This window comes from Callospermophilus lateralis, chromosome 12, assembly GCF_048772815.1.
Source record: "Callospermophilus lateralis isolate mCalLat2 chromosome 12, mCalLat2.hap1, whole genome shotgun sequence".
In the NCBI taxonomy this organism is placed as follows: Eukaryota; Metazoa; Chordata; class Mammalia; order Rodentia; family Sciuridae; genus Callospermophilus; species Callospermophilus lateralis.
Window position 1 is genome coordinate 59,394,480 of NC_135316.1, and position 17,985 is coordinate 59,412,464.

Below are 17,985 nucleotides of genomic sequence, written 5' to 3' on the forward strand. Positions count from 1 at the left end.
CCTGTGTTCTTGATGATTGCCATTCTGACAGGACTGAGATGAAATCTTAGAGTAGTTTTGATTTGCACTTCTCTAATTGTTAGAGTTGTTGAGCACTTTTTCATATATTTGTTGATTGATTGTATTTCTTCTTCTGTGAAGTGTCTGTTCAGTTCCTTAGGCCATTTATTGATTGTATTATTTGTTTTTTGAGTTCTTTATATATCCTAGAGATTAGTGCTTTATCAGAGGTGGATATGGTAAAGATTTTCTCCCTATCTTAGGCTCTGTCCTCACATTATTAATTTTTTCCTTTGCTGAGAAAAAGGTTTTTAATTTGAATCCATCCCATTCATTGATTTTTTTATTTTACTTCTTGTGCTTTAGGAGTCTTGTTAAGGAAGTCAGATCCTAGGCTGACATGGTGAAGATTTGGGCCTAACTTTTCTTCTATTAGGCGCAGGGTCTCAGTTCTCATGCCTAAGTTTTTGTTCCACTTGAGTTGATTTTTGTACAGGGTGAAAGATAGAGGCCTGAACCATATATTCTAATGACTTTTGAGTTTATCAAATGAAGCTTCATGGGTAGCTAACTATCAAATTTACAAGAGTTTGAGGACAGATCGTATGCATCTTTGGCATTCTATGGGCAGTCCTGTTCTTGGTCACAGCCTCCAGGCAATACTCTTCTTTATGCTTGATGTTCTTAATAAGGCATGCTGTTTGATTTGTGGTCTTTTATAACACTGTTTTTGTTTGTGCTGGTGTCATGTCATTAATTTTATGCTCTTATGTGTGTTCTACTTTCTATAGTGTACCATAAAACTTTTAATATCATTGATATTTCTTACATGTGCATAATTTGCTAGTTAGTTCTCATATATGTATTTGGTATGAGGGAGGGCTTACAATTGAAGTTAATAATTTCAAGGAATTAACTGTATTACCAAGACTTACTAACCCTACTGATCTTCTGTATGATTATAAAAATTCATCTTCTAAATTCTCACCATACTCTGCAAACATAATGGGAAAGGTGGCTCAATGGACATGGCTGTTTGCTTTTCACTCCTGATTTCCACCTATCTTCTTTATGGCAACTGACTCTGTAGAATGATGTAGAGTGGAACACTCTTTTTTCACTTTTGGTTTATGATTCTGAGCTTGCCTTTTCCTCTTCCTGTGTTTGTTTATTTCTTCGGTTATATTTGTGTTGCTGGGAATTGAACCTAGGGCTTTGTACATGCTAAGCATGTACTTTGTCATTGAGCTACATTCCCATACCTTTAAAAAAATTCATTTAATTTTAGACAGGGTCATTCTGAGTTGCTGAATTTGGCCACTAACTTGTAATATTGCTGCCTCAGCATCCCCAGTAGCTGAGATTACAGATGTTTCAGGCTTAATCCTTTTATTCTATACTCTTCTTCAATGACTGTCATGTGCCAGTCACTTGTTGAGGTGCTGGGAAAGAGTAGTGAGTAAAACAGCATAGTCAATTCCCTACTGCAGTTTTTAATCTATCAGTGAGATAATTGCTACATCCCTGGACTTTTCTTAATTTTTATTTTGAGGTAGGGACTTACTAAGTTGCCAAAACTTGTCTTGAACTTGGTTCTTCCTGGTTCAGACTCCTGATTATTTCACACTCCTGAAAAGAGGTAGTAAAAAAAAGTATAGAGTGCTACCAGTGTAAAATCAGTGTCAAGATCAAACTTTCCTGAAGAAGGAATATGTCAACTCATTCTGGAAAGACTGGTAGAAGATGGTCAAGTAAAAATATAACTTACAAGGGCCCCTGATATCAGTATTACGAGTTAGTGCAGATATGTAATCAGAAGGAAATTACTTAAAAGACCAATTTGTAGGGACCTGATCATGATATTTATTTGTAGACCCTACTAGAAATTTTAAGAATGTTTTTCATAAAGTGCATCAGACATATGGAGAAGATTTGGAAATAACAATTTAATCTTTTTTTTGTTTCTTATATATACTTTTTTAACTTATCAATTAAATGCATGTTTATAGAACTCTATAGACATGTCTTTTCTCATCCTACATATTATCTGCATATTGTGAGCTCACATTTTCTTTCTTAGCTTGGGTTGTCACCTACAGACAGTTGGTTTTTTATTTGTTCTTTTTAAAAATGTTATTGGTTCTTTTTAGTTATACATGACAATAGAGATCCATTTTGATAAAATATTACAAGAATGGAATATATTTTATTCTAATTAGGACTTCAGTCTTGTGGATGTACATGGTTGTGAGATTTAATATGGTTTATTCATATATGTACTTAGGAAAGTTATGTCAGATTCATTCCACTGTCTTTCAATTTCTATTTTCCTCCCTTTTCTTGTTTTCCCTTTGACTAATCTACTGAACTTCTGTTTTTCCTCTTCAAGTCCCCCTTATTTTGGGTTAGCTTCCACATGTTAGAGAAAACATTGGACTTTTGGTTTTTGGGATTGGTTTGTTTCACTTAGCATGATTATTCTCTATATCCATCCATTTACTGGCGGATATCATGAAGTCATTCTTCTTTGTGGCTGAGTAATACTCCATTATGTATATGTATCACAAGTGCTTTATTCATTCATCTGTTGAAAGGTACTTAGGTTGCCTACATAATACTTATTATGAATTTTGCTGCTATAAACACTGATGTTGCTTTGTCACTATAGAATGCTGACTTTAAATCCTTTGGGTATATACTGAGGAGTGGGATAACTGTTTCCAATGGTGATTTCATTTCTAGTTTTTTGAGAAATCTCCATACTGCTTTTCAGAGTGGTTGACCGATTTGCCCTCCCACTAGCAGTGTATGTATGTACTGTTTTCCCTACATCCTTAGCAACATTGTTACTTGCATTCTTAATTGCCATTCTTGTTGGAGTGAGATAGATCTCAATATAGTTCTTCTTTTTTTTTTTTTTTAAAGAGAGAGAGAGAGAGAGAATTTTTTAATATTTATTTTTTAGTTTTCGGCAGACACAACATCTTTGTTTGTATGTGGTGCTGAGGATCCAACCCCGGGCCGCACGCATGCCAGGCGAGCGCGCTACCACTTGAGCCACATCCCCAGCCCTCAATATAGTTTTAATATTCATTTTTCTAATTGCTAGAGAGATTGGACATTTTTTCATATATTTGTTGTCTGTTGTTTTTCTTCTTTTGAGAAGTGTCAAATAAATGTCATTGCCCATTTATTGATTGGGTTATTTGTTTATATACATACACACACACACACACACACACACACACACACACATATATATTTTGGATTTTTGAGTTCTTTGTTTATCCTGGAAATTAACTCCTTATCTGAGGTGTGTATGACAAAAATTTTCTTCCATTTTGTATGCTCTCTCTTAATGTTCTTGATTGTTTCCTTTGCTGTGAAGACGCTTTTTAGTTTGATATCATCAATTTTTGATTTTTTTATTCTACTTATTGTACTTTAGGAGTCTTTTTGAGGAATTCAGTAACTGAGCCAATATGTTAGAGTATTGGGCCTACATTTTCTACTAGTAGGTACAGGTTTTTGGTTAGTAACCAGGTCTTTGATCTAATATGAGTTGAGTTTTGTGCAGGATGAGACATAGGGTTTAATTTTTATTCTACTATATATGGATTTCCAGTTTTCCCAACATCATTTCTTGAAGAGGTTGTCTTGTCTCCAGTGTATGTTTTTTGCGTCTTTTACATAGCTGATTTTCAAATGTCAGACATCTCTATACCCATTTCCATAGTGGGCATTTCCACTTATGTAGCCATCACTGTCGTCAAATTGGGAATTGTATTTCTGGCAATTACATTTTCTTGAGAACAACAGCTATATAACTCTTAAATTAGAAATGTTCTCAGAGTTTTGTGTTTTGGTTAAATTATATTGATATTAGTTAATTTTGGTTAAAAATGTATCTTAGATTTGAGTAAAGTACACTTTGTACACATTTGTAAACATGTTCTCAGTTGTTTCTCTTATTACTTTTTTCTCTAGTTTGGTGCCTTGCCAGCTGATGTCAGTATTTCTTTGCCACCTTCAAAAGAAGATGGAGCTGGTCACCCACCACTTCCTGCTCCCCCTCCATTGCCCTCTTGTGGAGGGTTGCCACCTCCACCACCCCCTCCACCACCACCTCCACTCCCAGGAATGCCCTTGCCATTTGGTGGTCCTGTGCCTCCACCTCCTCCTCTGGGCTTTTTTGGTGGTAGAAACTCTCCTCCTCCACCAACACTGCCATTTGGGTTGAAACCAAAGAAAGAATTTAAACCTGAAACCAGCATGAGAAGATTGAATTGGTTAAAGGTGAAATGTACAAATGGAGGAAACCCTACTTCTATCTAGATTAAAATTTAATTTTGGATTGACTAACGTGTAATTTGTAGTGGGAACCCTAATCAAAGTGACAATGAATAAAATGGTATTATTATTATTTAAAAAATAGGCATGTTGAGAACAAAGTCCTATGTTATGGACTAAGTTGTCCTGGTTCATAAATTTGATGAGAATTGATGTTTCAATGAGATTTGATTTGTAATTAAGTTGATATTTCACAATTATTGTGATTGAAACTTACATTTATGTAGAACTTTTCAAAAGTACAAAAGTCCTAGTGTTTTTAGGATTTTTTTCTCTGTTGGTAGCTATTGGAAAAATACTATGTATTGTCAGAAGCTGATACTTAGGTCATAAGAATTCTGAGTCTGGCAGAAAGGTAGTTTGATGGTCACATAAATTGGGGAAATGCTATATAATGAATATATCTTGCCCTTCAAGAGTTGTAGTGCAGGTGAACATTAATAATCCTCTGAGAAATACAATTGAGAAGGAATAAATTAAACTTTATTTTATTCAGCTGCAAATCCCTACCTATTTGATCATAGAAACTTTTTCTTCCTCATCAGAACTTAATGTCCTTCACAATTTATACTTCATTGAACAGACTTTGGGGGAAAATCTTGCAGAGATTACTTCACAAACATCCGCTGGCAGCTTTGGGCCTGGGTGTATACATTGCGATTGGGCTGGGATAGGTGAAACACTCAGCTGTTTGTGAATCAGTCTTCTCCCTGATTGCAGATCAGACCTCATGAAATGACTGAAAACTGTTTCTGGATAAAAGTAGATGAAAATAAGTATGAAAATACGGATTTACTTTATAAACTTGAGAATACTTTTTGTTGCCAACAAAAAGGTAAGCTTAACATCTTGGTTATGTATTTATATTTAGAATTTTAATTGCCAGTTTGCATATCCAGCCTCTACAAACATTATTTTAAGAATCCTATCCCTTATATTTTTACATTACAAATGATAAATTATCTCATGAGTATTTAAAAGTGAATTTTGTTGTAAATTATATTAAAATGGGCAATTTTAAAAATGCAAATGATTAATATAAACTTTTATTTTAAAGTTTTTTTGTGTAATAGTTGTTTTGACGATGTTCTATTGTGAAATAGTTTTTTTTTTTTAAAGAAAGTTTTTTCAGAGTCAGTTTTAGCATGTGAATTCCCTTTAGTTTGAGAAATAGAAAAAATAAATGTCAGCCTTTCTCTAGTCAGAGTTTTGCTACACTTAGTATTATAGTGACTGCTCCATAATTAGTTGGTATAAGCAAATGAGATAGAAATATCAAATATATTGTGTATTCAAAGTTGACTTGAAAAACAAGTGTTTTAGTATGTTATGATCTTTTTATTAAAAACAATAGATTTAATTTTGCAACTTGTTTTGTGATAGCTTAACCTGTGCAGTGTGTTTTTTAAAAAAATTGTTTTTAAGGACATGGGCTTTTTTTTTTTTTTGGTCTGAAAATTGAATTCATTTTTTCCAGTCTCCCATGGGCTTGCCACTTATATTCAATGCCTGATAATAACATATTTTGTTAAATTAATTTTTATGTGTATGTAAAACTTATACTTTTGCTTTGTAGGAAGGCATTTTAGATCAATCATTACCTTTTAACTTTTGAAAAGACCCTTTTCCACCATAGCCCTGTGCCACCTATGTCTCTGGGTCATTGAACTCAGGGCTGGCCGGGAAAGATTGTGCTGGGTGGATGTAGGTGGGAGGCCTGGGTATAGACATGGAGGATTTGACTTCTTAAAATCCTTACTGTTTACTAGGTGCCATGGTAGAAATGCCCCAAGTATCTGATTTAACTTGATCATCACAGCAGCCCGAGAATATTGGCAGATACCTTAAAAACTTATTTGTATTCCTTTGAAACGTTTTCTAAAAGGTCATCGTAAATTAGAAATTCTCTCTAAGAGATTATTATAAAATAAAGTAGCTTTCTAAAATTTGTGGTATCAAAACCCTTTACCAGATATTTCTGTGAGGAGCATTTGTCTTGACTAAAATATTAAAAATAAAATATTGTGGTCTTTGAAAATGGAGAATTCTCAGCAAGCTCACTATAGGAAAACTTGTAAAGTAAGCAGATCTTAATTTTACCTTTTGATTATGGAGAATCAAAATTTTCTTTGAATAAGATTAGTGCACTCTTCAAGGCAATCAAGGAAAATATATGGCAGTTAAAATGTGTATTTACATTTAAAACACTTCAGAATTTCAGATTTCATAATCTGGAATTGATTAGTTTTCTCTTTGCTTTGCTAGTAGGTGCAAATGGTGGTACTAAAAGCTATTTAAGTAATGCTGCCATCCAGCTACTCTTTCTTTTTTTCCCTCTTTACTCTGATTACTTTCTTAATTAATGAGGCTCAAAAGGGAAACTTGTTAGCATGTGTTTAATTTAACTGTAGTGTTATCCCTAAATGAAATAATTGGACCTTTAAAAAATTCTTAAGTCATCTAACTTTAGCCTTGAGATTCAAGGTTAAAAAAAAAAAAAACACCAAAAAACGATGTATTTGCTCAGTCTAATACTAGTTGTACAGATTAAGATGAGAAATGATGATCATTTTCTGAGTCTTCTTACTTTCATCCTCCTTGGTCTCTTGGTATCTTTGTTCATTCTGTCCCCTTGACTGGAATCTTTGTTATTTGAGTCAGAAGCAGGGGACCACGGCATCTTTTGTCTCAGCTCAAATGTAGCTTTCCTTTTTTTTTTCCTTTGGTGTGTATGTTCATGGATGATATTTTCAGGGTGAACAGAAAAGATAGAAAGCCCAGGGATATGGCCTAACCAATGCTAACATTTCATAATGCCAACCAGAGATGAATTGTGAAAGTCACTTTATTTTGTTCTGTACCTCAAGGAATAATTTTTAGAGAGCATTATATAATTATATATGATTTTTGGCATTACTGGTAAAGTATTTAATTGGAAAAGGCCAATCATTATTGCTTTTAGAAAAACAGAATTTTTATCGTGTAGTATAGCTAGTAAAAGATAAGAAAGGAATGGAAAGAGATATGTTCAGAAGGCTTAGGAAAGACTATAGGTTATTGGAGTGGACAAGCTGCTCCTTGAAGTCACTGTATTTACATTTGCTTCTGAGGTCCTGGGTCCCAATATTAATATTTGCCTATCCCCATGACTCCAAAGATTTGAATGCATTTTATAGTTTCTGAAGAATTCAGAATTAAATTTGATTGCTTACACATTACTCATTCCAAGGTGAAACCACGTCTTGGCATACAAGGGGAGGAGAGGCATTGACTGCTGGATGATTTTAATCTAGGGAACTAGGCAGAGGAGGGTCAAGAATTCAAATTAATAAAAATATGGAATGTTTAGTGAATTGTTGTATCTCCATTTTTTTATTGCATTGACTCTTTGTACTAAGAACTATGGCTATTTCTCTGATGACAAAGATGGATGTTCCATCCCAGGCACTTAAAAGCATTTGAAATGGATAGTGAGAACGAAGGAACTGAATCAAGCCTTAAAGTAGAACCTTAAAATTTACTCACATATCTTTTTTTTTTGGTCAATAAATATTGACCATCTATTTACAGTAGATGGTGCTTTAGGTTTCTGTGACATTCATGTCCAGATCACTGGGGTTTATGGGTCTAATATCCTGAGAGTTGGAAAAGAAAGAGGAACTAATACCTAGAGCCATAGTCATGTCCCAGTCCTGGGGCTGAGTCTTTTCAGTTATCTTGTTTAATCTTTACCACTTTACCACATCTCAGCTAAGATCTTTTCTCCTTATCTTCTGATTACAAAACAATTTTTATTTCCCATAGTGTCATCTTGTCTCACCTTCCTACAGATAGAGCAAGATATTTTTTAAGGACATGGACTTTTTTTTTTTTTTTAAATCCTGTTGCCCTTTATTTTACTATTTATATATTTGTACGTGTGTGTATGTATATATTTAGAGAGAGATATGCATGTATATAAAAATATATGTATACATACCAAACACACACACACTCCCCTCCTCATTTAGATCTTACTTTGTTTCTTAATCTCCCTCTGACCATTTTTAACATTGTTGTGGCCTTCTACCATATATTAGAAAGTACAGCCTTTTCCTATGAAATCCATATTTTTTTTTCTGCAGTTCTCTTGTATCATTGTCTCATACTTGATTTTGCTGTTGAATATGGTTTTCTTGTTTCTTTTTTCTGTTTTTGAGATACATGTTAACTTTCCATATTTTAAATTCATTTGAAAAGATATATGAGCATTTTTTACTTTTATTTTTTGGTACTGGGGATTGAACCAAGAGGCACTAAACTGAACTATATCCTCAACGGTTATAATTTTTTTTTTTTTTTTAGACCATGCCCTCAAACTTTTTTTTTTTTTTAAAGAGAGAATGAGAGAGAGAGAGAGAGAGAGAGAGAGAGAGAGAGAGAGAGAGAGGAGAGAGAGAAAATTTTTTTAATATTTATTTTTTAGTTTTCGGCGGACACAACATCTTTGTTTGTATGTGGTGCTGAGGCTTGAACCTGGGCTGCATGCATGCCAGGCGAGCGTGCTACCGCTTGAGCCACATCCCCAGCCCCATGCCCTCAAACTTGTAATCCTTCTACCTGTGTTTCCAGAGGTGCAGGGATTATAGGCATCTGGCACTGGGCTTGCATTTTTCCTGATTACTTTTTTTTCCCTTTCCTTTCTTCTGTTTTTCCATTTGACTGCCACTATTCCAGTCCACAAGTGTATATTGCATGTTCACTAGGCCTTGGGTTAGGGACTGGGGGAATGGGAATGAACAAGGGAATCATGCTTCTTCTGTCAAGTTCTCTGTTGAAGTACAAGATTGGGGTAGAACATGGAACAACAAATACTGATTGTTATTTTAGAAGAAACTGCCATACTTTACTATCTTTGGCTTCTGTTGAGACTTAACAAGGTTATAAAAGAACATTGTTTATATATCTCTCTCTCTGAAATTTAATCACAGTATTCGTGTATTGAACATTTGGTATCATCAAAATAGTGCTAATGACCTGTGTATTTTTTACCAGATTGGAAGCATCTGTTGGTTAATTTTAACAGGCTGTTGGAAAATGGATTGATGTATACTAACAGGTTATTGGTATTGGATTTGTCAACTAAAATTAATATTAATTACTTTCATTATTCACAAACTGTTAACTTAATAGGGATTAAAGGGCTTTCTGGAAGTATATGAATAGTCTAATTCAGTTAGACTGATTTAGTATGAAAATCTGGTTTCACAATTGTTAGCTTTTTGAAGTAATCACATTTTATAACAGGTGCATCATATTTGCAGATAAGGCCAATAAACTGGTTTATAAATAATTTCTTACCTGAATAGTTATGGCACATGGAAACAGTTAATGGATTACTCACTTAAAAACAAATCAAGCTTAAGATTTCTGACATCATAGTTCAATGGACAAAGCATTGGGGTAGCAAGTCATAAGCCACAGATTATCCCAATGACTTGGCTGTGTTCAAGATGTCATTTTGTATTTGAAACACAATTTATTCCTTTTATACACATAAGTGTATAAAAAGTCCTAAGTCACCTTCCCAAGCCTAAAATAAGACAAGCGGTACAGTTTATAACTGAGAATGCATGGCAATAAAGGAATAATGCCAAATTGAATGCCACATATCTTTGCATCTTGCACATCCTGAAGTTTTCTGAAAAGAACATTCGAGGAATAATAATTTGGAAAGATTGAAGAAACAGAAAATGGCCAATTAAGTATTCTCTAGGAATGTATCACTTGGTTCTTGTCTGGGCTAAGTCTCAAAAGAACTGAAGACATAAGTAAATTATGAGATGCGTTGAGTGTGGCTTGTTCCACCATTAGAATGTATCCCATTGATAACCAGATACAGTGTATTCTATGTTGCATTCCTGAAGAATTAGAAGTTTATTCTTAAATCCTCATAGAATTAGTGTCTAACCTGAAGCCACAGTATACTTTCAAATGACAGGGGCCACAAAACACTTTGGTTACATGCTTATTTGTATAGCATATTTATGATGTATACTGATAGAAATTTTATAGGTTCATGAATATGGATACATTTCTTGGACACTGCCCAGATGCTGGCAAATGGGGAGATTTGGGTGTGTGGGTCTTATGCATGTATGTGAAGAAACATAGCTTTTTCTCTTTTTTTTTCCCCTCTCCTTTTCCTTCTTCCCTTTCAACAAGGAATAGTATTATTGTAGTGGATTTAAATGGAGTCGTTTGTCTAGTTGTGGATTGGGGACTGCTGCCTCTCTTCCATAAATATTCACCTTATATTTTGATTCTGGTTGCAGTTTTTAGTGATGTGCTCTAGCTATCAATCCTGACCATATTTTAAAATTGTTACCTTCCGTTATTGTTACTGCACACCTTTTCCTCAGGATTTCTCTTCCCCATTTAACCAAGGCGTCTCCTGTTGCCTAGGATTGCTTGAAGTACACTTCCATCTGGTAGGCCATTCTTATTTGCCTGATCTACCTCATCTCATGGTTTATCACTCAGGATTTCCACTTAAAATTAATGTACATTATTACTCACTTGAAAAAATAAATTCTTTTTGAATGCATCCCCTGCCTCCTGCCACTGCCCCCAACATACAAACACACAGTTTGGCTCAGAATGAGTCCCCTAGAGTTCCCAATGTAAGTTGATCCTGTACTTGGAGCATGGGAACAGGGCTGGGGCGCTGTAGGGCATTCACAAGTAGGTGCAGTGGACTTCTAGCTGGGTTATATGTTATATAGGAATTTGATATTAAATAGTATAGCAAATTCTATTGTGACAGAAACAAACTTTCAGTATAAAATAAATTTATTATGTGTTTTATAAATTAAAGTTCATAAAATATGTAAGTTAGCTTTTGAGTTTATTGAATGTTCCTGTGTTTTAGTAAGTTGAAGGTTAAATGATTTATACCTTTGAACATATTCTGTGGCTTTTCATGGCATCTGAATAAGAAGGTGATGTTAGAGACCTTTGGTTACCACAGCTCTAACTTGTCCAAGTACACCGCTGACTCTTAAAAGAATGGCTATTTTAAACTTAGACATACCTTAGTTTTGAGTTCTTAATTTAGGTTCTGTGGTTAGAACAGTTGTCTGTGAAATTCAGGAACAATAGAAATATCAAGAAAAATTACATAATTTCTTTGACTAGCCTCTAATTGAAATTTAGCTTTCCCTTTACATAGACAACAAATAGTAGTACCTATGGCCTATTCACCAGTAGAGTTCATACATACTTTCATAATACATTCAAATTGTTTTGGAGACATGAAAATCTCATTTAAACTCATTACTATTTCAAAATTCAGGTAGTTATTAGATTTGCAACTAGATCTTGTAAAGAAATCTATTTTATCATATTGTTTTCTTTGTAGTCTAGGTATTGAACCCGGGGCCTCATGCACGTTAGGCAAGTATTCTACCACTGAGCTACATCCTCAGTTCCTTTTTATTTTTATTTTTTTTCTGGTAAAGGGGACAGGGAGTGGGTAATTCATTTGAAAGATCAAGGTGAGGAAGAAGGACTGGATAGGCAGAACATAAGATAATGGTGCAAATGTGACAAATTCTACACCAACCTAGCCAGGAGGGTGCTCTGGAGCAAAGAAATGCCTATTAGAGACGACTTTGTCAGTCTCTAATGGCCAGTCCTTATCACCCGTGCCACACTCAGTCACTGGCTGGGGGCTGCCCAGGAAGAGCTTGGCCTGATCTTAAGTGCTGAGGAGGAGGTTAAAGGTTCAGAGTGTCTGGAGCCTGTCAGCTAAATGCATTCCTTTCCATGGAACAGAATGTCTTTTCGTGAAGAAGATCTGAGCAGGATGTTTTCAGGGCTGTCTTACCTATGTATTATTCTTTTCAAAGCTGGTGTTCAGTGCTTTTTCTTTTCTTTCTTTAATCTGCATTTCCAGCACCCTACTGGCTAGGTTGACTCAGAATTTGTCACATTTGCACCATTATCTAAGGTTCTGCCTATCTACTCCTGCTTCCTCACCTTTGACTTTTCAAATACATTACCCACTCCCTTTCCCCTTTACCAGAAAAAGCATATTCCTTGTTACAAATACATAATGGTAACTGGTTAGGTCACCTCTGCCAACTCAAAATTAACACCGATGCCTTCAAAATAATGGAAATATTTCAGCCTTTGTGAAAATTGAGAAGTTATTCATACAACATGGTTTACAAAAGTTAAGGATAAGATAACAGGTGTTTTTTTATTCTATTTTTCAGTGCTTCTTTATAATGTCATAATTGATTACAGCTGTTCTGGGTAGGCTTGGCTACCCATTGCACTGAGTAACTGGTTACAACACTTTCACATTGTACATCTCCTTGCCTTCCTTGACAGACATGCAGAATCCTGAATACTGTTGATACCCACATTTGAGTATAATTTACTTTTGTGCAAGTCTTCTGTGTTTCATTTTATGGGCTTAAAAATCTATCCTGAAAACATTTCTACTTCTCTGACGATGGAGTCTTTGGCAGGAAAGGTTAAGGACTTTAAGTCAGCTTTTCTGATTTGTACACTGGTAGAAGGGCAGTGAATGTCAGGGGCCTGGGCTTGACTGCTGCCTATTCAAATGTATGTGGCTTTTCTTTTGATAATTCAAGAGTCCATGAAATATGAAATATCATGGGATATTTCATGCAACTTAGAATAATTTAGGGCAGCTTCAGCACCATTCTATTCCTTTTTTTTTTTTTTTTTTTTAATGGTAAGGTCTTGCTGTGTAGCCCAGGATGGCCTTGAACTCTAGACTCAAGTGATCCTCTTGCCCTAGACTCCTGAGTAGCTGGGACTATGAGCATGTGCCACCTATGGAGTTTTGAATCTTGCTTTAATAGCCTACTACAGTGTTTTGCTAGGCTTTGCATTTGGTAGTGAAAGTATACATGAGATCTGGACAAAGCATGAAATTCCTTCACCAGACAATAATACAGGAATAATTCAAGAACAGTAATGATAGCTTCTTTTGTTTTTTAAGCAGTTACACATTTAGTTCCTTTATATTGTTTTACTGGTTTTCCAAAACAATTATGTGAAAGAACCAAGGCAAGTATTATGTATATTTTGTACAGAAGAAAAAGTTATGTTCAAGTGAACTTCAGCTAAAAAGAGCAGCCAGTCTGAGCAGAATACAGATCTGAGTCAAATGCCATTGCTCTTTCTGCTGTGGCACACTGCTTCTCTGATTAAAAGAAATCCTATTATGTTTTATTTAAAGTGCTCTTCTTTGATTTAAAATAATTTTCCTCTCATCTCCTGCCACCTTACCACTGCCCCACAGCAGTTCACCATCATTCCACAATTTATATTAAAGGCTTTAAAAACTTGCCGTTTTTTATTAAGACCATCTTTCATCATTTGGTACCTCTATTCACTTCTGTAAGTATTTGAGCTGTAAATACTAACACCATGCTGTGGAGTGTACATGAGAAGTGTGGACTCTGTGGAGTCTACCGTACAAGTGTGCAACCCTGGCTTTGTAGCTATAGTTTTTCCTCTCTAAAATGGGGTACATAATACCCATCTCATGGGGTTATTGTGAGGATTATATAATGAATATTGTAAAGCACCTTTTGCAGTGCCTAGCTCATTGTGTTGCTGAGGAAATGTTAAATTAAGTTTTGAGAATGCAGGCCTCGTTTTTCCCTTGAAGTGTTTTATGTATCATTTCTGAAGTTTACACAGTATAAAAATTAACTTTATAGCTCTTGACCTTTGAGTGTTTATATTTTTTTATTAACTTAGATGAAATTTATTTGTATACTGATTAATACAAAACAAAATCGTACGTATTTATGGGTACAACATGATATTTGATGTTTTCATTGTGTTGTTTGAAATCAGGGTAAATGTTTATGTTTTAATATTTGTGATTTCCTTATTAAGAAAATATTCAACTATATGCTTTCTTCCAGCTTTTATTGGGGGTGGGGGGAGGGAATCAGGGGATTGAACTCAACCACTGTGCCAATCTGCAGTACAATTTTTATATTTTATTTAGAGACAGGGTCTCACTGAGTTGCTTAGTGCCTTGCCATTGCTGAAGCTGGTTTTGAACTCGCAATACTCGTCTCAGGAGATGCTGGGATTACAGGAGTGCGCCATTGCACCCAGCCTCTTCTAACTTTTTTGAAATATATTTTATATATTTATGTTATTATCTATGGTCACTCTATTGTGCAATAGACCTTAACGGCTCCTAAATATAGCTTAGTATCGACTGTTCAGCCTCTTGCCATCCTGCCCTCTTACCCTCCTTTTCTTCCTCAGCTTCTGGTAAATAAACATTCTACTTTAAAAAAAAAATCTATGAAATACACTTTTTTGTTGATAAGTTTTTTAAAGAGTAAGAATTATTTGCTACCTGTCTTTTTGTGCCTAATTTTCACTTAACATTATCATTTCAAGTTCTATCCTTGTTGTACAAATTCCAGAATTTCTTTTTCTTTCTGTGCCTGAGTAGCATTCCATTGTGTATGTACCACACTTTTAATCGATTCATTAGTTAATAAGCATTCAGGTTTTTTTTTTCTTAGTGTGAATAGTGCTACGGTAAACATGCCAATGCAGATATCTCTTCCGTATATGAATTTCATTTCCTTTGAATAGATGCCCAGTGAGGAATGCTGGATCATATGGCAGTTTTTATTTTTAATTTTTGAAGGCACTCCATTCTGTTTTATATAATGGTATACCAATTTACATTCTTACCAATAGTGAGCATGGGTTCACTTTTTTTCCACAGTCCTGCCAGCACTTATGTTTTGTCTTTTTGATAGTAGCCATTTGTATTAGAGTGAATTATACTTAATTGTGCTTTTGACTTGTATCCATCAGTGATGTGAAGCATTTTTTGGCCATTAATATGTCTTCTTTTGAGAAATGTCTGTTTAAGTCTATTGCCTATTGTAAAATTAGTTATGTAATTTTTTAAATTATTTTTTGAAGTTTTTTTGTTATTTGCTAGGTTTTGAAGTTTCTTATATCCTATATATTAAACCTCTTTTAGATGTATCATTTGTACATATTTTCTCCCATTCTTGAGGTTGTTTCTTCACTCTGATGATTTTTTCCTTAGCTCTTTTAGAAGAGTTTTTTCTTTGATGTAATTCCATTTGTCTTTGTTTTTGTTTTCTATATTTTGAATTCTTCTTCAAAAACTCCTTGTCTATTCCAGTGCCCTGAAGTGTTTCACCTATGTTTTATTCTAGTAATTTCATAGTTTAATCCATTTAGAGTTGATTTGTTTTTTTTTAAACTGGTGAGAGACAGGGATCTAATTTGATTCTTTTGCAAGTGAATACCCAATTTTCAAAACACCATTTAATGAAGAAACTGTCCTTTTCATCCAGACCTATCTTAACACCATAGTCAAAAATTCAGTTGACTGCAGATGTGTGAGTTTACTTCTAGGCTCCCAATTTTATTCCATTGTTTTGTTTGTTTTTATGCCAATATTCAGTATAACATTTTTTTGACCTGTAGCTATAACTCTGCTTCCAAGTAAGATTTCTGAACCTCACAAATACTCTACTAACTGATCTTTTTAAAGAGCCACTGACAAAGCTTAAGGTAACACTTGTCCATTCCATTAATTTTAGAAGGTAATAGTAGATTCTCCTGTATATCTTGTTCCTTTCATTTTTGGATATCTTATTGAATGCTTTATTAAGTTTCTTAAGGTAGTGATTTGTTAAATCAGTACTGAATATAAAATTTATTAGGCCCTCCTCCCTTTGTTTTCTTATTCGATGATTTCTTTTCTTTCAGCTTATGAGTCATTGATGGATTTGGGGCCTAGCGATTTTTGTAGTTTTATGAGATTTAAATCTGTAATTTTTTGCTTTGCTTTTCTTGGTGTGATTTAATTCTAGAACATTGAGCTGATGGCTTCAGAGTGATTTTGAAAAGCTCACTGAGTCCTTTATAAAACCTTACTGATACTTTTTAATAATTTATTACTATTTTGACATTTATTTATAGTTTCAGAGATTAGTGAGGATGGTATGGATGGCTTAATATAATTATGGAACTGGGATGCATTAAGGCATTAGGAACCTTTAGTCGATAGGCAAATAGAAGTGCCAAGTAAGCTTATAGGCTAAATTCTCCCCAGGGTTTTCAGGAAGGGTGATAACTGTTAATTTTTTTAGTTTCATAGAATGCTGGAAGAAGGTTCAGAGCAGTGATAATTTTTCAGGAATAGATTGCTTTTTTTGTTTTTTAAACCTCCTCTAGCTGTGTGATGTAAGTGAAGAGAAATTAGTTGGAGGAAATATATAACATTGTTGTAATCATACTCTTTTTGACATATCAAAGACTTCATATGTTCCTAAACAAATTAAGGAAATACATCAAGTAATGTTTTTAGTTAGTAGTTAAGAATGTATGTTAGTATTTCTACTACTTCTATTTCCCTCCTTCCTAGCTTGTAAAATAATTAAAAAGGAGGACAAAGCTCTTTATGTGATAGCTTATTCATCTTGGATTATAATTTACAGCTCCCAAATCTACCAGTAGAAGATGGTCTTGGAGTTTTACACGTTGTACTTGTATATGTTAATTTTTTCTGGTGAATTATGAGGGATTTGCCTGCAAGGAAGCATTAAAACCCAGAAGTCTTGTGGTTGGTGGTCCCAGAGTTTATTAATTTGACATCTCAGTACTCTGGGTGGTCTTCTTGTTCATTTTCTTAGCTTTCCATCTAATTTTGGCATTGTTTATCTGGCAGAGAAAGGGGGAATCATGTTCACAAATGGGGCTCTGTGTTATTTTTCTATTGCTTTTATAACAAACTGTCATAGATTTAGTAGCTTTAAAAAATCCACAAATTTATCTTCCCATTTTGTAGTTTTGAAGTCCATCATGGTTCTCATAGGTCACAGTCAAGGTGTCAGCATAGTTGTGTTCTTGTCTTGAGGCTCTAGGGAAAGTGTACTCCCTTGCCTTTTCCACTTTTAGAGGTCACCCATGTTCCTCAGCTGTGGTTCCCATTCTGCATCTTCAAAAAAGCCAGGAATTGTGATAGTGGGGAAAGTCCTCATGTTGGCTCTCCCTTGCGTGGTTTCAGTAATGACCTCTCTGACCCTGTGACTTAGTAACTTTGGAAAGGTAGTTTTAGTAACCAGGTGATTGAATTGGCCCACTGGGATAATCAGGCCTGCCTTCCCTATCACAGACTCCTTGATGTTAGTTCCACATGCAAAGTTCCTTTTTTCATATAAGATAAAATATTCACTGGTTCTAGGCATTAGGACTTGTGTGTCTTTAGCAGAGGACTTAGAGGATAAGACAAGCTATGCCATAAAATTGCCATGTTTCACAATTACTTGGTCCTGTTATTATCACTTCATTAACATTGTGTCATTTTCTTTTAGCCTAGGATTCCTTTTGCAGAAATATGCCATCTTAGACTCCTGAGGCACTGTGATTCAACTTTTTAAATCATATTTTTTTCTGTTCAATAAATGTATAGAGGTTTGGATAATTTTCAATCACATTAACATGTTTTTGTTACCATATCTAAGTTACCTTTCTTGATTTATAGAGAAAAATCTTTAGATTATGTGTCTTTATAAGTTCCAGGAAGGGTTCCCC

General features: G+C 34.6%; 1 protein-coding gene across 4 annotated transcripts in view; it reads left to right on the forward strand.

Moving 5' to 3' along the window:
* The window catches only part of Diaph3 (diaphanous related formin 3), a 464,142-nt gene that overhangs the window by 167,789 nt on the left and 278,368 nt on the right, over nt 1-17,985 (forward strand). For all 4 annotated transcript variants that reach the window (XM_076871975.2, XM_076871976.2, XM_076871977.2 and 1 more), the window contains 2 exons: nt 3,988-4,296; nt 5,071-5,185. In XM_076871975.2, the coding sequence (XP_076728090.2) occupies nt 3,988-4,296; nt 5,071-5,185 (424 nt within the window). The remainder of the gene's footprint in view (nt 1-3,987; nt 4,297-5,070; nt 5,186-17,985) is intronic.